At 53.8% G+C, this 21,201-nt stretch overlaps 1 protein-coding gene and 1 pseudogene across 4 annotated transcripts in view; both read left to right on the top strand.

The window, feature by feature from the left end:
• The first annotated feature begins 1,849 nt into the window (after positions 1 to 1,849).
• The window catches only part of BCL7A (BAF chromatin remodeling complex subunit BCL7A), a 29,979-nt gene continuing 10,627 nt past the window's right edge, over positions 1,850 to 21,201 (top strand). Inside the window, exons 1-5 of one of the 4 annotated variants that reach the window (XM_059893911.1) lie at positions 1,850 to 2,211; positions 2,649 to 2,744; positions 9,648 to 9,729; positions 13,521 to 13,617; positions 18,239 to 18,406. In XM_059893911.1, coding sequence (XP_059749894.1) covers positions 2,653 to 2,744; positions 9,648 to 9,729; positions 13,521 to 13,617; positions 18,239 to 18,406 — 439 coding nt within the window. In that variant the 5' untranslated portion in view covers positions 1,850 to 2,211; positions 2,649 to 2,652. Of the gene's footprint in view, positions 2,212 to 2,389; positions 2,745 to 3,884; positions 4,519 to 9,647; positions 9,730 to 13,520; positions 13,618 to 18,238; positions 18,407 to 21,201 lie in introns of those variants that run through there. The other 3 variants (XM_059893913.1, XM_059893910.1, XM_059893912.1) reach the window with 3 other exon arrangements.
• On the top strand, positions 16,496 to 16,698 carry LOC132348290 (U2 spliceosomal RNA; annotated as a pseudogene).

Here is a 21,201-nt window from a genome sequence, read left to right as displayed (position 1 = left end):
ATCACCTGGGGGTCCAGGGACCCACGAGCCCCGAACTTGGATGTTAGTCATTCTGCACTCGCAGTGCCCTCAGGAGTCTGGCAGAGCAAACGTAAAGCAACTCGAGAGGAAGGTAACTCCATTCTAGGCCTCAAATCATCCCTATAAATAAATTTTAAAATACAATGTCCAGCAAGGTCAAGGAGAACCGGACAGATCACAAAGAAATAGGACACCATGAGTAAGAACCAGCAGAAACAGACTCTCAGATACTTCAAATATCAGAATGATCAGACATAGACTATAAAACAAGTGTGCTTTGTTGAAAGAAAGAAGTGTAAAAATATCCGCAGGGGACAGGAAACTATAAAAAGTGCCACACTAGATTTATAAAGAACATTTGTAGAGAGCTTTATAGTTTAATCAGAGATCAAAAACACAAACACCTTCAGGGGCCACGTGGTAACACAAATGAGTACAGTGACTGAGTGACACGTTGGTGACCTAGTGAGCTTTATCTGAGGGGCACAGGGCTCCTCAGCTCCAGCTGATTGTTGCCATGTGGCACTTGGGGCCCAGTTTGCAGGTCTTCTGCTATCTCTAGAGAAGCTGGATATTTGGATTTCTTTTTATTGTGGCAAAATACACATAATGTAAAATTGACCACTGTAACAATTTTAAAGGGTACAATTCAGCAACAGAAAGCACATTCACAATGTTGTGCAACCATCACCACTACCTACTTTCAGAACTTTTTTATCACCCCAAAAGGAAAACCTGTACCCATCTGAAGTCACTCCCCATTCCCCCCCTCCCTGCAGTCACTCCGGTTTCTGTCTCTAGGGATTTGCCTAGTCTAGATAACTCATATAAGTGGAATCATACAATATGTGTCCTTTTGTGACTGGCTTCTTTTACTTAGGATGTTTTCAAAGTTCATCCATGCTGTGGCATGTATCAGTACTTTATTCCTTTTTAATGGCTGAATAATATTCCATTGTATAGATATGCCCATTTGTCCATTCATCATTCAATACTTGGATTTTTAAATGTATCTTCCCATTTTTAATTCAAATATATGCTTTAAAAAGTTCTGTGTAACCTTAAGCATGTATCTGCTGGCCAGGTAAGTCAGAGGGCCAATGGTATGAGACCGCTGTTTTATGACCCACTGTTACATGTTTTCCCATATAATCCTCACATCAGGAACTTGGGGTTTGGGATGGTAAAAGGACATGCATAGGAAAAGGCCTGCAGTGCAGCTTCTACTCCGTATCGCCAGAAGCTTTTCTCCCCCAAACCAAAACCTCAGGAGAAAGGGCTTGGTTTTAGAATGAGCGGAAGACAAACATCTAGCTTATGGCTGTGTCCTTGAACTTCCCTGGGACTCAGTTTCCCTCCATGTAAAATGACTGATGTTGGGTTAGTTGATCTCCAAGGCACTGGGCTTGCTAACGGGGTCACTCTTTTTCCCCAGCATCCACCTGGGCACGAATTGGCTCTGGTCAATATAGTTTAGCTGCAGCTGAACACAAGGTTGAGGCCCCTGGCTTATCCTGGTAATTGTAGATTCGTGCGGAGTTGTCCTAAGGCACCGCGGTGAAGAAACCAGCCCGGAAGTTCTCCTTGTCGCTGGCCAGTCCATTTTACCTGCCAGGGTCATTTGTGAGGTGGCAGCACCTGGGCTGAGCCTGGGACTTACATCAGGAGTGGCTTAAACTCAACTCGTGGTTCTCGAACAGAAACCCCAGCGTGGGCCCCCTCACCTTATTTATGGCGAGGGCAACTTATCACTAGGAGGAAAGGTCTAAGAGCCCCTGTTGAAATGCTGATAAATAATCATCGAGCTTTTCCTGCGTCGAAAGCTGTTTCATAAGCAAGGTCGAATGTCTCTAGTGGTCACCCCAGGCACCTTTCCTCCCACCCTCGTTTTCCAGAGGGACGAAGGATAAGGAAGCGACGTCCTAGCTCGCGTATTTAAACCGGGCAGAGGGTCAGCACAGGTCCGCGTTTCTCAACACTTTCCAAGAGCACCTCGCGTCCCGAATCGGCGCCTTCAACTCGGAGAAGTCGGGAGCCCCACAGGAAACTTCCATTACTGCAGACGCTGCCACACACCCCGGGCAGCGGATGGGCTGCCGCGCTGGCTCCCCAGGAATGCGCTCCCTCCACGGCCGGCCGCCCCGCCGGCCCGCCCTCTCCCGGGGACCCCCCGGCACCTGCGGCCTCCGAGTAAGTGTCCGCGCGCACGTCCCCCGGCCCGCCTCCCCTCCGCGTGCCCGGAGCCGGGGGTCGCCGGGTGCCCCTCGCCGCCTCCCCGGGGAGCGGGGGGTCGCGGGCGCCTCCCCCGGGTGGACGGAGTGGCTCGCGGCGCTGCCCCGCGGCGGCAGCGGCGTCCGGAGGCCGCACTACCGGCGGCCGCGGCGGCGCTGCTCCCCCTGCTCGGTGCAGCTGCCGCCCGGCGCTTGCGCACTGGGCCCTGGGCGCGCGGCGGCACTAGGCTTTGTGTGTGTGTGTGTGTGTATGTGTGCGAGTGTGTGTGTGTCTGTGTGTGTGTGTGTGTGTGTGTCTGTGTGTGAGTGAGCGGGCGGGCGGGCGCGAGTGTGGCCGCCGCGGAGCGCGAGCAGGACCCGGCGGGCGCGCTCCCCCAGCCTCTCTCTCCCCGCCAGAACCATGTCGGGCAGGTCGGTTCGAGCCGAGACCAGGAGCCGGGCCAAAGATGATATCAAGAGGGTCATGGCGGCTATCGAGAAAGTGCGCAAATGGTAAGCGGAGGCGCCGGCTTGTTCTCTCGTTCGTTTGCAGGCTCGCGCCGCGGCCGCCCCGAACCCCGAGACCAGATACAAAAAGCCGGCGGGGCGCAGCGCCCCGGGCCGCCTGCGGGCCCGGGAGTTGGAGAGGGCGGGCGGCGCGCGAGCCGGGTCACCTGCGCGCGGCGGGGGCCGCGGCCGCTGCCCAGGTGCGCTCGCGCCTGTCGCCCACCTGGCGCGGCGGCGGCAGCCTGGAGGCGACGGGCGCCCCGGGCCGGGCGGTGGAGCGGCGGGCAGTCCCCGGCGCGGCGCTCGGCTCCCGGGAGGGGGGCTCGGGGCCGGCCCCAGAAGCCATTTCGTTTGTGCAAGTCACATGAAAGCGGCTTCCCGCGCGCCGGGGCCGCGATGCCGGCGGCAGAGGGGAGAGCGCGAGCTCCATTGTGCAGGCACCGAGCGGGCCGCAGCCGCCGTCTCTGTCTCCTACCCGCGCGCCCCGGGCGGCGCAGCGCCGGCCCCCGCGCCCTTGCCCGCGCCGGGCCTCCCTCCCTCCCTCCCTCCCCGGCCGGCTGGCTGGCTCGCTCGCTCGCTCCCCGCCTCCCAGGCCCGGCGCCCTCGAGTCTGCGGAGTTTGCAGAGCGCGAGCCTTTTAAATTTAGCGCTTTGGGCTGCCTGGAGCGAGGGCTCTTGGCGAGAAAGAAAGATGGGGACGAGCGCGAGGAGGAAACGCCGGCGGCGGCCGCGGGGCCCGGGGCTCCGGGCGCCCCCCTCCCGCCCCGCTGTGCCCAGACCCGGGCGCGGGGGTCCGGGCGAGCGAATGTTGGGGGCCAGACCCCGGTCCTGGGCCGCGTCTGCCTGTCCGAACCCGGCAGCTCGCGTTTGTTTTGCGGAGAGAGCCGTTGTTTTTGTTCTCTGCGCGGGGGGCGAGGGGGACTCGGTGTCGGCTGTGCCGTTTCTCCAGCTCACGTTAGATTCCGTCCGGCGTGGCCTGGTTGTAATTAATACGACTGAACGTTTCCCCGGCCTCGTCCGGGTCTGTCTCGGAATCGGCCCGAGGGCCAGGCCCGAGGCGCGAGCCGATCGCCAGGTTGGGGCGGACTTGTTGAAAACTCCCAGCTCCCGGATTTCAACTTTATTATTTTTTTTCCCACGGCCTCAGCAGGGTCAGGGAGGGAGAGGAGCCGCAGCGCCGTTCGAGTGTCAGCGCCCGCAGCCTCGTCCTGACTCTTTATTTAAAGCCTGCAAACCCCGCAGGCCCCGTGGCGGGCTCTGTTTATGTTTAGGGGTGTCACTCCTTGAGTAACGCCGCGCCTCGGTCCCTCAAAACCACTGGGGGCGAGCCTCCAGCCCAGCCGTGTCACAAGTTAGCTGTCCTTTCTGAGTCAAACCCAACAAAAAAGGCAAGAGGAAAATCAATAAAGTCCACGTGCTCCTGGGCCTCCTATGGAAAGGGCTGTCTGCAGATGGCCGGATGCCCGGCCGAGGGCTGGGTTTGGCTCTAGTGGGACAAAGAATTTTCAGAACCGTGAGAAGGGAAGGCCTTCCAAAGTTGAGATCCAAGTCTTCCCTGCCGTGGGAGCTCCCCTGGTGCGCAGGGCGCCCAGTGCCCGGACTGGAGCCATTTAAAAATGGCAGAAACAGCTGCAGGCCAAAATGCACACCGGAAAACAAGCCCACCACCCCCTCTCCTACGGGATTCCCAGAGGGAAGGCTGGAGTCGTCCCCTGCCTGAACGCCTGTGCAAAGAAAGAGCTGTTGTCTGGGCCTGAGTCCCTTCTGTCACCAGCCTGGAGGTGAGAAAGGGGTGGGGGCCAGCTGCCTTTCCGTGCTGCGGGAGGCTTGGCGGGGCCTTGCGCTCCAGGTTCCAGCCTGGCGGAGGCTCCTGCACCCTGACAGCTGCTCTGCTGGGAGGGCAGATGGAGCTGTGTGGGGTTTTCCACCCTGCCGGCCCCAGAGCAGCCGGCCTGGTGGCCCTCAGTGCTGCTCGGCACACTGCCGGCCAGGCCTGTGTTTGGGGGACGAGAGGAGAACGTGTCTCCCTCCCTTTTTTGTGTCTTGGGAAACTACGGGTCAAGTCCTCTAAAGACCTCAGGCTTTGGGATCTCATGGCTGGGCTTCCAGTGTGACCTTGGGCAAACCGCATAACTTCTCTAACCACGGCAAGAGGCTTCTGTGCTACCGTCTCCCCTTCTGGAATAACATCATGTCTCGAAAAGCACTTATCCTGCACACAGGAGCAGTCATTAAATGCGGTCCTCACTGTGAGGTAGAAACTTGCATTTTGCTGATTTTTTTTTTCTTTCTTTCTTTTTCTTTTTCTCCTGCCCATTCTAAGTAAAAAAAGACTTCGCCTTGTTTCCTGGGTTTCCCCAGCCCTGAGAAGCCAAATCTCACCCTCGCTGTGCCTTCAGAATGCGTCTTCCAGTCAGCCCTTGTGGTTTGGGGTTGTTTATTAACTGTGTGGCCACCAACCGTGCATTTCACCACTAGCTGGGACACTGGGTTGCCAGATTTAGCAAGTAAAATTATGGGACACCCAGTTAAATTTGAATTTCAGATAAACAAAGAAATAATATTTTTAAATACTTCTTTTTTTCTTTTTTAGTCTGAGTATGTCCCATGCACTAATTGAGACATACTTACACTAAAAAAATTATTCGTCATTTATCTGAAATTCCAATTGAACTCTGCATCCTGTTTTGTTTGGTTTGGTTTTTTTAAATCCAGAATGGAGGTGCCTGGCATACCACTTAGCCTGTAAGCCTAGGGTGGTATTTCTTCTCAGTCCCAGGGACCCCTAAAAATTCCCCCTTCTGCCAGCCCTACCCTTCCCCTGCCCTGGAAAAAGCCAGCAGCCAGCCGTGGCCACCCTGTCGGTAGCTGCCGGCCGTTTCTCCTCCCCTTTCTGTGGCCCAGCAAGGCAGGTCGGTGGAGTGAGAGGCAGCCAGAACACGAAGAAAGAACAAAATGGTGGGCTCCTTTTGGGGAAGCTGGGGCAGGGTTAGGAGGCCCGGTGTGGGCAGAGAAAAGCAGGGCAGGGGGAGTCCCTGGCAGGGAGGCAAAGGCTTGAGCCTCAAAGTAGGCTTAGGCCTGGGACCCCTGGATCCGTGGTCTGAAGGGTCCCTCGATGGCTTGTGAAGACAGAGAGAGGCCTGTTCCCCGAGACTTCCCACCCATCTCTGGGGGCGGGGGGAGGTTTGACTGTGCCTAGACCCTCACCTTGGTACTTCCAGGGGCACCCTTCTACCAGGCACAGGGCAGGTCAAGCGGGCCTGGGCCTAGTTAGGATGAGGCCAGCCGTAGTCAGGCCTCCTACGGCATCAAGGACTAGCCCTGGGAAGCGGATCGGAAGTGAGGGGTTCGGAGCCCCCCTTGAGGGAATCAGGTCACCCTGGCTGGCTAGCCCTTCCTTGGACCTGACCTTGGGGGGACACTAGAAATTGCCCTCGGCCTAGAGAATCTGGGGAGAAGGGTGCTCATGGTTTACACAGGAGCCTGTGCTGGGGAGGAGCATCTGGGGCTCTGTTCCTACAGCTGGAACCTCATTTGCTCCTTTTGTCCAGGAGCCCGAGCCTGGTGGGGAAGAGAGAGGCACTTAAGCCTGGCTGGTTACCAGGGGCCAGCGAGGCAGGAGGGCTCAGGCCGTGCCAGGGCAGCTTCGTGGCAAGGTTGGGCTGCGGCCTGGTGGTTGTGGTGAATCCGAGCCCAGTGCCTACAGGTGGTGAGACTTGGGGGATCCGAGGGAGCCACAGGGCCCCATCTGGAGAGAGTCAGTGCTCCTCGGGGCATGTGGGCCCCTCGTGGCCAGAACGTGTTTTTCAGAGTGGCCAGGAATCTGGATTTTAATGTGGGGTCTGACTTCTTTTTTTTTTAAGTCTGGCAATTGATTCAAATTTTTAGAAGTACCATGCAGGCCAGGCAAAACACGCCTGTTGGCCACTTGTTTGCCACTGCAGATGTAATTAAGTACAGGTTAATACCTTCCTTTGGGGTTGGGGGGCTGTGTGTTCTAGGGTGATGGGTTTGGAGGTGGTGTTGGGAACTCTCAGCTGCTCTCTGGAGTACCTGTGCCATTTCCCGAGGCGCTGCTGGGCCGCTGGCTTGGTGACACACCCGGCGCTCCCTGGTCGTGTGTCCGAAGTACCGGCTACTCACTCAGTGACTCGCCCCTGAGCTCTGGGGCCTGTGTCTCCCTGGGTGGCTGCTGGCCGGACACCAGGCTGAGGTCGGGTTCTCAAGGCTCTTCCCTCTGTCCCATGGCCCCTCAACGCCCACACCTAGAAATGCAACTGGAGAACGGTTTCTGATCCCTGGGGTGAGTTGGGAACTCGGGCCAAGGGAGGCACCAGAACCTAGCTGTGTTCAGCTCAGAACCTGCAGGGCCTGTAACCTCTCTGGGAAGCAACTGCCACTTGACGCATTCATCTTGGCTCAGGTGTGGCCTGCGAAGCCCAGATCTGGCACACTTTCTGCCCTGAGAGGTGTCCCGTGTACTGCAAGTCAATTACTATTTTTTTTTTTTAAACACAATCAAGCCTTGGATTTGCTGACCTAGTGGGGCCCGGGCCAAGGAAGCCAGTTGAGGGGCTTGTGAGTAGTGAGTGCCTTTGGCCATTTGCGTGGGATTTGGGCGATTTGTGCTTCTTTGTCCAGCTTCTGCCTCCGATGTGCTCTGTGGAGTCATTTCTTAGTTTTTCACGGGAGACAGAAGAGCAGGGGTCAGAGCCCGTGTCCAGTCCTGGTTCTGCCATTGAGGAGCTGTGTGACCGTGAGCGACCGGTATAACTTCTCTGGGCCTCCCATTTCCCCATCTATAAAGTGGGGTGACAGTAGTCTCCCTCTCATAGGCCTGCTGGCAATTGTCGGGAGAGAGAGCATGTAAGTAAAGTGCTCGGCACGGAAGCCCTCAGCGCACAATGGCCATTGTGATTGTTACTTTGTCACCAAGGTTGTTTCTTGGAATGTCTCTGTCCCTTCCAGGCACCTGCTGATTATTCAGCATGGAGGTGGGGAAAGACTGGGGTTGTGGATCGTCCATCCTGCCTCTGAGAGGCTGGGGACAGGTGGTGGTGACTTAGGTGCCTGACTTTATTTAATTCTCTCAGGGCTAAACGGGGCAGGGATGGGGCAGGGGAGGCTGCTCCAAAAAGCAGTGTGGTCTGGAGGTTGGAACACTGGCTCTGGGGAGAATGACTCCACCTCCCCCTGCCTCAGTTTCTTTATCTGTCAAGCAGGAAAAGTGACAGTTACTGCCACAAGAGGTTATGGGAAGATAAGAGTGTGTACAGTGCTTAGAACACAGAAGGCACTAGAAATGGTCATAGTAGAATAAGGAAAAGCCAGGCCCTAGCTTCGGACTTTGGGACCCGAGCAGGCACAGTCTGGGGAGTGGAAGTGTCCGTGATTTGGGTCAGCTGGTTTTGAGTGTGCTTGGGCACCCGGAACCCCCGGTGGTGAAGGGGTGCCAGGTGGCGGTAACGTGTCCCACCAGCTTGGGAGGGCTACTTGCCCATGGAGGAGAGGACCCAAGGCCAAGGTCTTGGTGGGGAGGCTGGACGAGGCGCCCACAGCCGCACGTAATTCTCAGCTCTGGTGGACCCCGCGTCGCTAACATTGCTGAGGACTCCCAGCTGCTATGCCACCTGCAGCAGGTGTACGTCTGGCTGTCCCGTCAAATCGTGGACTCCAGAGCCCAGCTCCCTGGTTGAAACCCCAGCTTTCCTTCTGGGGGGGCTCTCCCTTAGCCGTGGTGTCCTCAGGCACGTGGCCTCTGGCTGTCACTCTTAGTGTTAGGGGCAGGAGGTGACAGGACCTGACTCGTAGGCTGCCAGAGGTCGAGGACCGAAGTTGGGAGGCTGTGGTGATATAGCTAGAGAAGGACGATGCTCGAAGCAGAGAGGTAGGGGGAGAGAGTGGTAATTACCATCATTATTACCCTTAGTGGAAAGCAGTCACCCCCTTTCCTTCTTGTGGCTTGTGATCTGCTTCTCACCATCAACCTGCCTTTGGCCGCTGCGGGGCCCTGGGCACTGTGCCCCAGGAGTTTAGGATGCGGCTGGGGGTGGATCGGGGGCAGCTGTGCAGACGTTAGGAGCTGAGACCCTGGAACTGAAGCCTGTCTCCGAACCGAGGCATAGGGTCTCGGGGCAGGCAACCTCCCGGCCGTGGCTGCCCGCAGACAGGGCTGTGCTTCCCTGTCGCAGCCCCTCGGTTTCAGCATCTGGGGACTGCCCTTGGGGCCGAGGCCACTGGGCATCCAGGATCCCCCCTGCTCTCCATTCCCCGGGGCTGATCTAACTGGCGTTTGCCCGGAAGAGCCTGGGGTGGTTACTCATGCTGTCGGCTCCTGCTTCCCTTCCCACGACCTCGGAGGCATTGACAGGGGGCAGGGTGAGCCCCTGGGTTCCCTTGGGGAAGACCCTCCCACCCCCACGGAGGAAATGCCCTGTTGGTCTGAAGCCCTCTCTGCTGCCCAGAGGGGCTCGGGTGGCCCAGTTCGCCGGCTCTGGGGTGAAGGCTGGAGGAACCGGGGCTGATTCTCTCCATCCAGAGGAATCATCCCAGTGGCAGCCCCGCCCTCCCCTCCAGTCTTACCAGGCGCTCTCTTCCAGGCACGAGGAAGCTGTCAACATGCTTTGTCTCACTCGCGGCAGCCTGGAGAGATTGACGACCCCATCTAGCGGATGGGGAAACTGAGGCTCAGACTGGTGAAGTGACTTGCCCAGGGGCCCCCAGCCAGCGAGCGGCAGAGCTGGGATTCAAGCCCTCGTCTGTGTGATGCGGAGATGTTCTCTCAGCCCTGCCCGGAGCTGTCACCGTGTCACAGCTGCTCCAAGGGAGTGCGGCCTGTGCCCCCCACCGGCGTGAGCAGGGGCCTGCCCCCGAAGCCCCCTGGTAATGGGTTCTTCCTCGTCCTCTGCAGGGAGAAGAAGTGGGTGACTGTGGGTGACACATCCCTGCGAATCTACAAGTGGGTCCCTGTGACAGAGCCAAAGGTTGACGATGTGAGTATGTGGGGCCGGTCCCCTGGGGTGGGGCTGTCCATCCACACTCCCTCCCGTCACAGGGAGAGGGGGCTGTCCACGGCCACCCACCATGCGGGGACCCTGGGGCCAAGGCCACTTGGGCAGCAGAAGGACCCAGCTTAGGGCTGGAGAGGCTGCTGGACCTGTGTCTACCCCTCCCCCCATCATCCAGCCCCAGAGTTTGGCCCTCAGAGAGGTGGGAAATGTCCCCTGTAAGTCACCTCTTCGGGGCTGACAGCCCCATGGGTTGCCAGTGGGCACACTGCTTAGTGCAGAGGTATCCCCTCCCTGAGGCCCTGGGCACCATGGCTTTGCGGTGGGCGTGGCGGTACCTGCAGACGGGCAGACCCTCCCCCATCATTGTAGTGCCGTTCTTGGCACCTGACCATCTGCCAGGCATTACTTTGTGGAGTTGAGCTCTTTTCTTTTTTTTTTTTTTTTACATTTATTTATGTTATTATTATTATTTTTTTTAATTTATTTATTTTTATTTATTTATTTTTAGCTGTGTTGGGTCTTCATTTTGTGTGAGGGCTTTCTCTAGTTGCGGCAAGCGGGGGCCACTCTTCATCTCGGTGCGCGGGCCTCTCACTATCGCGGCCCCTCCCATTGCGGGGCACAGGCTCCAGACACACAGGCTCAGTAGCTGTGGCTCACGGGCCCAGTTGCTCCGCGGCATGTGGGATCTTCCCAGACCAGGGCTCGAACCCGTGTCCCCTGCATTAGCAGGCAGATTCTCAACCACTGCGCCACCAGGGAGGCCCTGGAGTTGAGCTCTTTATCCACTCTGGACAAGGGAGGACACGGGCTCAGAGAGGCGAAGCCGTTTCCCCAGAGTCACACAGCAAATGTCAGGTCTTCTGACTCCAAAGCACATACTCTCTCCACTCTTGGAGAGCCTTCTGGTGGTTGGAGCTGCAAGTTTGGTGCAGAGAAGCAGGGGCCATTGACGGCAGGGTTCCGGGAGGGGCGGTGACTGTGACCACTAGGGGGAGCCCTGGTGGCTGTGCTCGATCTCAGGGAGGCATTGGTGACAGGCCTGCCCCGCATCACGGATGGTTTTTCAGCTTGGTGGCTCCCAGGCCAGCTACCCTCAAAGACCCCCAGGTCAGCTGCTCTCATTTCCAGTCAAAATCCAGAATGGTCCCACTGACAGGCCTTTGCATGGGCTGTTCCTCCTGCCTGAGTGCCTTCCCTACTATGCAAGGATGGCTCAGCTCACACTGACCACATGCCTCCAGTCGTGACAGTGGGCATGACTGGTAGGTTTCTAGGGGCCATAAGGCGGGGCAGAGACTTCCCTGGCGGTCCAGTGGTTAGGATTCCACACTACCACTGCAGAGGGCACGGGTTCGATCCCTGGTCGGGGAACTAAGATCCTGCATGCTGTGCGGCGTGGCCAAAAAAAAAAAAAACACAAAAAACCGCGGGATAAAGCCTCCCTCCCCAGTCTCCAGTGACCTGCCCCACGAGTCTTGGGTCTCCTGGCAGGGCTGAGGCTCCATTCTTGACCCTTTGATCCCATGCGGCCCCTGGGTGGGTCGGTGCTGGGCTGAGAACGTGGGGGCTTTTCATCCCTTCTGGTCCTCGCCTGGGCTGGTTCGTGGAGCCACCAGGGCTGCTTTCCCCAGAGGCACCGACAGAGACTGTCCTGGCCTTTGGTGCCGGCCGTTCCGGAGGGAGAGCAGAGTGCAGCCAGCCTCCTCGAAGGCAGCTCCTGGCTCTTGCCCACGTCTGCGCCTTGCACATCATTAGGTGTTGTATAAACGCCAGTTGCATTTGAGAAGACGTGGTCCCTGCTCTCAAGGAATTTATAATCTTGTTGGGGGAAGATAATTATAGAATAGCATGAAACAGACATCAGGGAAGTGCCAAATGGATTGTGATGAAGGAGAGAATGTAATATATGGGCTGTCAGGAAGGACAGGGCAGCCTGGGGCTGGGCGAAGACCTTAAGATTTGGATTTGGACAGACTACCCCCAATTAACCTGTGATGCCAGACAGGTGACCCCACCTTGCTGGGTTAGTTCCCTCTTTTGTGCGGTGGAACAGTAACATCCGGCTCCTGGGGTTTCTGCAACAGAGCAAAGGCAGTGTATCATATGGGAAGAACTTAGCTCAGCACAGCTGTGCAGACAGTGCTCGGATGCTAATTCGCTGTCATCTCTGAGCCAAGATGTACAATACTCCTCCCACCTTTCTCTAGGGTGGTGGGTCCCACGCCTGGCTGAGCATTAGATCCCCTGGGAGTCACAACAAAATGCAGGTTCCTGGGCCTCACCCTGGATAGCTGAATCCGAATCTCTGATGGTTGTGGCCGGTAATCTGCAGTGGGAAGGGATAGCTTTTCATGTTCTTGTTTTTGGTTGGTTTTTTTTTGGCCGCGCGGCATGTGGGATCTTAGTTACCTGACCAGGGATCAAACCCACGCCCCCTGCATTGGAAGCGTGGAGGCTTAACTACCTGACCGCCAACGGAACTCCCTCTTTTCTTGTTTTCAAACACCCAATAATGACGTAGTTACATCTTTTTTCTTTTTCTTCAGAACTCTTGAAAATTGTCTTCTCTTAAATAGGTAGAACATGTTACAAAATTCAACTGTTACTTTAAAACTCTTTTTTAAAACTAAAACGATTCACATGCCATAAAATTCACTCTTTTAAAGTGTGCCAGTCAGTGTTGGTATATTTACAGTTGTGCAACCATCACCGCTGTAATTCCAGAACATTTTCATTACCCTGAAAACAAAACGTATACCCTCCCCAAGATCCTGGAAACCACCAGTCTACTTTCTGTTTCTATAGGTTTGCATATTCTTCAAACTTTAAGAACTTTAAACTTTAAGACTTCAAGTCTTATCTTTTTATACATCTGCTTCCCATCCCCGCTGAACACCTCCAACCCCATCCAGCTCTTTTCTTTGGAGACAACCAGTATTTGTTTATCCTTCCAGAGAGCTTGTGCACGCAAAAATACAAACACACGCTCATTTATGCTCTTCCTTTACCACCAGTGGCAGCATTCTGTTCACACGTTCTGCACCTTTCTTTTATACATCTTGGAGATACTGAAATATTTTAATATGTGGATATTTCTGCGGATCCTTCCATATTAGTACAGGAAGAGCTTGTACTTGGACTCTGTAATTGTTGCATCCCACTGCGTTGAGTGAATGTACTGTAATGTGTTTAACAAGGCTTTTACCAATGGACACAGGTTGTTTCCACACAATTCCAAAAATGGAAGCACGTACAAAAAACATCCCCTTGACCTTGCCCTCCTCCCCTGGGCTTTCCCTCCTCACCTGGTCCCCAGTGTCGGGCCGGAAGTCAGCTGACTGCCTTTGAGGAAGGCAGTCCCAGGGGCCTGAAGATAGTGGAAATGTGTGAGCTGTGTTTTCCATCCCTCACCTGGCAGCCCTGTACTGTACCTGCTTCGGGCAGGGTGACCATGGCCTTTTCCCCAGAGGAAATTCCCGCCAGCCAGGGTGTTTGCATGCCTGCGGGGCTGGCCGCAGAAGCATGGCAGCCTTGCCCCCAGCCCCCCAGCCCAGCCCCGGAAGCCTCCCCTCCACAGGGCTCCTTGATTCCAAAGCAGGTGAGGCTCCTCATGGGACGTGTTCACATGCGGGCCAGTGGAGCCCTCCAGAGCTCATCCAGAGGATGAGTCAGCGGAATAAAATATTCACCCCGCTCCCCAGGGTCTCACTCGTGCGTGTGCACACACACACAGTTGGTGACTCGGTTTCTTCATCCTTTTTCTCCTCCAGAAAAACAAGAACAAGAAAAAGGGCAAAGATGAGAAGTGTGGCTCAGAGGTGACCACGCCGGAGAATAGCTCCTCCCCGGGAATGATGGACATGCACGGTGAGCTCCCCGCTGCCAGCGGCCAGCCGGGCCCCTCTCCTGCCCGCAGCACTTGGTTGTGTTTTTGTTTTACCAGCAGGTTTGTTCACATTCCAGTCGAGGGGTAGGAGGGCTGGGCAGGACCGGGAGGCTTCTGTGCCAAGGAGGAGGCTCAGCAGAGGAGAAGAAGCTGCTTTTCCCAGAGCAGCAAAGCCAAGAAGCATAAAATGAGCCAGAGACATTGAATAAGACCTCCTTCCCACCCAGTGACACAAATGTCACAGGACATGTTCTGTTAGTCCCATGTGCCCAGGAAGTTTTTGGGAGGAATCTTATCTTTTTCCCTCCTGGGCCTGACATATCATATCAATGACTCTTATTTCCTATTTCCTATTTCGCTTGGGCTACTGGGAAGCTCTAACTGGATTTCTGACTTCATGTGAATCAGTCTGGGACCCTGGGACCTGCCCTTCTACATCGACTGCCTAACTTCCTTTGCTGTCTTATTTCAAAAGTTGTAACCAGTGTCCCACTGATCAGATCCAGGCTGGTGACATGCTTTAGTCAGTCTGCAGTTGTTTTGATGCTGCTGGTGGGGTTTTTTTTTACCTTTTTATCTGAGAGGAAAGGCACAAATCGTAAGTGTGTGGCTGCATGAGATGTTCACAAACTGCACACACCTTTGTCACCAGCCCAAATCAGGACAGAATGTTCCTGGCAATCCCCGTGGTGTCCCCTCCCGGTCATTCCCCTCCCCGCCATGGAAAACCACTACCTGACTTCTCACCTCAGAGATTTGAACCAGAAGTTTCTAAAAAATTGAGTTGCTGATATTTATAAATCAGAAAATCTGCATTTCTCCCATCCTTTGAGAAATCAGATCCGCCAGCCCTTGGGCATGTTCTTCCTCGAGGCCGCGGCCCGCTGGAGCAGGAGCAGCTGTCCCTGCGGGGAGAGTGTGGCCTCTCCAAGCCCACCAAGCTCACCTCCTGTTTTGTCCCCAGCCTGGCCCTGCTGGTCTAAGAGCTCCCAGCACTTGCCTTTCTCTGTCTTGATCACAGTTTGTGTCTTTGTACTTCTGACCACCCAAGCCTTTTTGCGCAACAAGGTGATGTTAGATAGATAAACAAGTAAATCAAGAGGGAATATTGGTTGGATCTAGTTCCTAACCCTCCAGGTCTGGGGCTGACTTACCCTGGGGGAAGGGAGGCCAGCAAACTTCCCCATTTGCCCAAACTGACTAGTCTGGAAAACAGTCACAAGCTCCAAGGGCAAGGAGTCTTGCTTGTTGCTGAATTGGCTTCAGAGAAGCACAGTGGGAGTGTTCGCTGACAGTTAACGTGTCAAGAAAGTGTCACACACACACACACACACACACCAACAACTGGCCGTATAATTGTAGTCGGGATGCATTTCATTTTCAGAAATAGGTATTTGAGTTGGGACATACCCTGTCCCTCTGTCACTGGTCAGCAGCCCCACTCTCTGGGGACCGAGGAGGCCCCTGGCCTGGCTCAGTTTCAGTTAATTCATAGAATTACAGGTGAGAACCTTTTCAAGCGGAGGGCAGGATCCCACCTGGATTCTAATGTGACTCTCCTAGGATCTACCCGTCATGGCGTGATCCTGGGCTAGGTATTGAACACGTAGCCTTGGGGTGGTAATGCCTACTTCACAAGGTCGTTATGAATATTGAATAAGATAATCCCTTAAAGGCCTTGGCGTGTCAGTCGCTAACATTTAAGAAGCCGTCACAGTGTGCCAAGCATCTTGCTAAGCCCGTTTTGGGCATTGCCTCATTTAATCCTGGTGACGAGCCAGCTTTGTACAGGTGATGAAACTAAGGCTCAAGGAGGCGAAGTAACTTGTCCAGAGTTAGGAAGTTCATAAATGCCAGTGCTGGCATCTGCGGTCCTTTGGAGGAGGCAGAATTCAAGTTCATGGCCACTAGCCCAGACTTAACACCCCAGAAAAACCTAGAATACTGAGCGACCCAGGTCCCCGTCTCAGGAACCATGCTCATCTTCCATTTTAGTACATGTGCAGCCAAGAAAGACCAAGTCCGACTGCAGGGAGTGAAAGCTCAGGGAAAGCTATGGGCCTGGTTAGAGTTATCTGGAAGGCTACAAGGCGGGAGGATGGGCACAGGAGGACATGAAGGGACAGGGCATCTGCATCCAGCTGTTTAGTCTCCAGGATCCACCTGAGGTCAGCCCAAGCATCAGGGTCACGCCGTTACAAGGTTACCAGGCAAGGCTCAGGGCAGCTGACTTGTTAAACGTTAGCGCTTACTGTCCTTAATTAGCATGACCTAATGCTGGGACCCATAGGTTGAGCCTCTTGCCTTCTGTGCTTCCAACACACATGGCCATGTATCTTGGCATAGGAAGGAGGCTGAGATTTTCTTGAAAGGTAAATCGAGGGAGTTTATATCTTTTTTTTTTTTTTTTTAAGTCCCAGAATTCACGAGAGGATGCTTTTGTGTAATGAGCGCCCCAGAGTACACTTAAAATAAGATGCAATTTACCAAGTCAGGGCTGCGGGGCTGCCTGCCACTTCCTCACCAGATTGAGGTAGCGGAAAGACTCGGGGTTTGGGGCTGGGCAGACCAGCCCGAGCCAGGGGCTCTGCTGCTGGGACTCAGTTTCCCCATCTGGGAGGTTGTTGAGATTAAACGAGGTGACTGTAAATGCCCTGGCCTGGTGCCCAGCATGTAGTAGGTGCCCTGCATGTGTCGATGTGCTTCTCGTTTTCTCTCCTCTCCTTCCTTCCCTGTCTCTGTTTCTTTCTTTCTCTCTCTCTCATTTTTACAAAAATGGCCTTGGTCCCAGGTGCACAGCATGGCCTAGAAAAGCAGGGTAACACCATGTGGGTATCCATGGTTTAAAATGACTCTTTGCTCGCTTCTCGGCCTTTCGGCTAAGATCAAGTGTGGTATCTGTTCTTATCAGTTTAATATCTGATATGTCCTCTATCCAAGGACAATATATTGAACGGATTTTTGGAGCAGGCAGTTGGAATAGGAGCTTGATATGTGTGGATGTGTGTCCCCTCCACATGTCGACCTGGTATTGCAGTACCCCCAGGAATGGTGCACCCCCTTGGGGAATAACTCAGTATCCAAAGGCAAACTGGGGGGCCTTCCCTGGCGGTCCAGTGGTTAGGACTCGGCACTTTCACTGCTGAGGGCCCGGGTTTGATCCGTGGTCAGGGAACTAAGATCCCACAAGCCTCACGGTGCGGCCAAAAACAATAATAATAATAAAATAAAATGACTCTTTGTGCCCAAGAAAGGGTGTCCAGGGCAAGGGGGGGATGTGGCCCAGGATCCCCAGCTTGACTCCCCAGCTCAACCCCTAATGCCCTTGCCCAGCTAACTTTCTTCCCCTTTCCTTTTTTATTATGAAAAAAATGTCATAATAGAGAATAGTAGAGAGAATAGTATGATGAAACCCATATGCCTACCCACCTAGGCTTTCATAACGTTATGCCACATTTGCCTCATCTATTTTTTTTAATGTGTTAAGTTTTTTAATTGAACTACAATTTACAAGTAAAAAAATGCACAGCTCTCGAGTGTAAAATTCAGGGAATTCTGACAATTGTATGCAACCTGTGCTAGAAGATTTTAAAGTACATTTCCCCACATCATGATACTTAAGTCTGTACCTAAACACTTCAGCACGCATCACTGATAAATGACATTTCTATCTACCCACTGTACCATTATCACTGCTAACAAAATTAATTCCTTACTCTTAAACTCCAGACTGTATTCAGATTCCCCATTTGTCCCCAAATGTCTCTCAGAGCTGGCACATTCACAACAGGGTGCAGATGAACTCCACACGTCATGCCTAGTTGTTAGGTCTCTTAAATTTCTTTAATCTGTAATACGACAGTAATCTTCCCTGCTTCTCCTTTTATTTTTTTGTCTTTAGTTGCATTGACGTGTTGGAAAGCCTGGGCCGGTTGTCCTATAGAATATCCACTTTCTGTTGTGAACTTGTTGCTCTCTCTCTCTCTTTTATTTTGTATCGAGTGGAATTGGTCCAGAGCTGGATCAGATCCGATGAAACGGTTTGACAGTGCTGCCTTGTGGGACCACGCTTTGGCCTTTGCAGTGCTTCAGAGCCAGGCCCACAGGACGTCTGGTTTCTTCACCCAGAATGAGACCTCACGTGACCCCCAAAGATCTTGTTTTATTTATTTATTTTTGGCCGCACTGCGTGGCATGTAGGATCTTAGTTCCCCGACCAGGGATCAGACCCAAACCCGTGTTGCCTGCAGTGGGAGCTCGCATTCTTAACCACTGGACTGCCAGGGAAGTCCCCTTTTTTTTTTTTTTGGCCCAAAGATTTTCAATGCGCTGGGCCACCGTCTGCGGTCGGCTGCCGCTAACACAGGAGTCCCCTCAGTGAGTCGGGGAGGGCGAGCTCAGATGAGCCTCCACCCCGCGCAGGACATGTGGGGAGGCCCTGGGTGGGCAGCTCAGGGACCTCAGGGGGAAGAGGGGTCTCCTCCCCCGGGAGAGCATCCTGTAGGGCTGCGGGCAGCAAGGCCGGGGGGACTGAGCCCCCCCCCCACGCCTTGAGTCAGCACCCGCAGCATTTCACGCTGTGGTTCTGTTCCCCCCGTGCAGACGATAACAGCAACCAGAGCTCCATTGCAGACGCCTCCCCCATCAAGCAGGAGAACAGCAGCAACTCCAGCCCCGCTCCCGAGCCCAACTCGGCCGCGCCCGGTGATGGCACCGATGCCAAGGCGGACGAGGCCCAGGCCGATGGCAAGGAGCTCCCCGGGGCCGAAGGTATGTGCCCTCAGGGGCTGGGCTCGGAGGGGCCTCTCTCCAGCCAGCCTTCAGCCAGGCAGTTGGAAGGGTCTTTAAGGAGGTCCTGCCAAGTGCCAGCCCCCAGAAGGTGACGTAAGAAGAAAGGTAATGCCTGGAGCTCGTATTCTTGAGGAGCAATTAAAAAAATCATACAATGTAATATTTGGAAAATAAGTGCTTTGGAGAATTATAAAGTAAGAAAGGGGAGTGGGGTAGGGTTGCATTTTAAATAGGATGGTCAGGGAAGGCCTCACTGAGAAGTTGACATGAGAGCAAACGAGGGTCAGGTTAGGGGAGGGAGCAAGCCAGGTGGGAGAAGAACATTGGGGGCAGTGCAAAGGCCCTGTGGCAGAAGCGTGCTCAGCATGGCTGGAGGAGAAGGCATGAGGGTCTCAACAAGCGAGATGAGGTCAGAGAGGAGGCAGGACCTCGAGTGTCAGGGCTCATAGGCCACTTCACAGACCCGGGTCTTTATTGCTGAGTGAGACAGGAGTCTTTGGGAGTTTGAATGCCGTGATATGAAGGATCACCTTGGTTGCCGTGATTGAGATCAGATAATGGGGAGGCCAGGGCGGAGGCAGGGAGACCAGCGAGGGGGCTGCTGTAGTTGTCCAGATGGGAGAGGATGGTGGCTGATGAGGTGGTAAGAAGGGGTCTGATTGTGGAGGACGTGTGTATACATGTATATGTGTATGTATAGGTTTGTTTATTTTAAGGTTTCCGGATTCTCTTTATGTATTTATTTTTTTAATCTTGAGTCTTTTATTTATTTATTTATTTTAATGTTTATTTATTTGGCTGCACTGGGTCTTGGTTGCGGCACACAAACACTTATTTGTGGCATGTGGGATCTAGTTCCTCAACCATGGATCGAACCCGGGCCCCCTACATTGGGAGCGCAGAGTCTTAGCCACTGGACCACCAGGGAAGTCCCTCTGGATTCTCTTTAAATGAAAAATTTTCCAGTATACAGAAAAATTGAACGAATAGTATAATACTCTCCTGTATACCCACCAGCCAAACTCGTCAGTTGTTAACGTTTAATGTTTTGGGGTTTTTGGTTTTTGTTGGAGGGGGGTTGGGGTTTGGTTTTGGTTTTTTTTTTTTTTTTTTTTTTTTTTTTTTTGCTTTGCTTAAAAGTATTTTTTTCTGAGGCCATTTGACATTGAGTCGTAGACCTTATGACATTCTGTCTCTAAACACTTCAGCATGCATCTTTTAAAAATAAGGACATTCTCTTACGTAGTCACGATGACCATTATTGCATCTAAGAAACTGAACAGTAGTTCCTGATTGTCTAATATCGAGGTGTGTTTCGGGGGCAGAGGTGAGAGTGTGTTCGATGGGTGGTGTGTGGGCTGTGAGAGAGGGGAGTGCAGAGTGACTCTCAGCACCTGGAGGGACGGCCTTGCCGCCACCTGTGATGGGAGAGGTGGAGGGGCGGGGCCGGTGGAGTGTGGAGGGGCGGGGCCAACAGGGTGTGGAGTGTGGAGGGGCGGGGCCAGCGGAGTGTGGAGGGGCGGGGCCAGGGCCATCTGGAGTGCCTGCAGATGCCCGAGTGCAGAGTTTGGGGTTCCAGGGAGAGGTCCGGGCTGATATGCTCTTACCTAGTGGGTCAAGGCAGCTGGCCTGGAGTCCGGGCTTCCAGATGCTTGGGGAGGGCGTGCATCTCCTTGGGAGAAGACCGTCCTGTGTTGTGGAGTTCATTCACATCCCCTTCCGTTCCGTTCCACACACTTCACCCACGTCAGCCCCATGCAAAACTCCATGCCAGTCCTGGGCGACAGTCAGCTGAGTCCCACTCCTGACTCCCAAGAACTCATGGGCAAGACAAGCATTGAAGCTGAGAATTACAGTCTACAGAGGTCGCAGACAGACTAGATCAAGCATGTGGTGTGCGGGTGTGACCATGGAGCCCAGTGGTGTTTTTATTTTTAATTGGAACTCGATGCCGAAATTTTTTTTTTTTATTGGAGTAAAATTGCTTTACAATGTTGTGTTAGTTTCTGCTGTACAATGAAGTGAATCAGCTCTACGTATACCTATATCCCCTCCTTCTTGGACCTCCTTCTCCCCGCATCTAGGTCATCACAGAGCACTGAGCTGAGCTCCCTGTGCTTTACAGCAGGTTGTCGATGCCGAAATTTAAAAGTTGAGCAGTTTCACTTAAAATAAGATCGATTTCCAGCCTCTCTTGAAAAGTGGGAAGATCTGGCAATACTGGACCTGCATTTCCATTGAGCAGCAACCAGCTAGAGCAGAGATGTGGCTGCCTCTCCAGAGAGGGCCAAGAGGACCTACATTCACCAGTTACCACACTCCCCACCACGCCCTATTGTCTCCCTGACGCTGAGGCCAAAGGCAGTTGCCATGTATTACAACGTGAGATCACTGTTGTTTTCCGTTTTTGTTTGTTTGTTTTTTGGCTGCGTGGCTCGTGGGATCTTAGTTCCCCGACCAGGGATTGAACCCGGGCACTTGGCAGTGAAAGCGCAGAGTCCTAACCACTGGACCGCCAGGGAATTCCCTGTTTTTCTCATTGTTGAGTTAAAAGGAAAGTTAATATGTTTCTTGAACCTTTTTCTCTAGTAAGAGTGGAAAAGTAAGTAAAAGGCTGAGAGGTTGGGGGAATGCACATTTCTTTGAGGAAGAAGAGAATATTCCTTTAGATTTTCTTTACAAAGCTTATTTGTGTCTGAATTAAATATTTGACTCATTCATGGCACTGCCTGGCCCCTAAGGGGGCTTTTGAGCTCACGGTGAGATGCAGTAAG

The sequence above is a fragment of the Balaenoptera ricei genome, chromosome 14 (genome assembly GCF_028023285.1).
Source record: "Balaenoptera ricei isolate mBalRic1 chromosome 14, mBalRic1.hap2, whole genome shotgun sequence".
NCBI lineage: Eukaryota > Metazoa > Chordata > Mammalia > Artiodactyla > Balaenopteridae > Balaenoptera > Balaenoptera ricei.
This window is presented reverse-complemented; position numbering and strand designations above follow the sequence as displayed.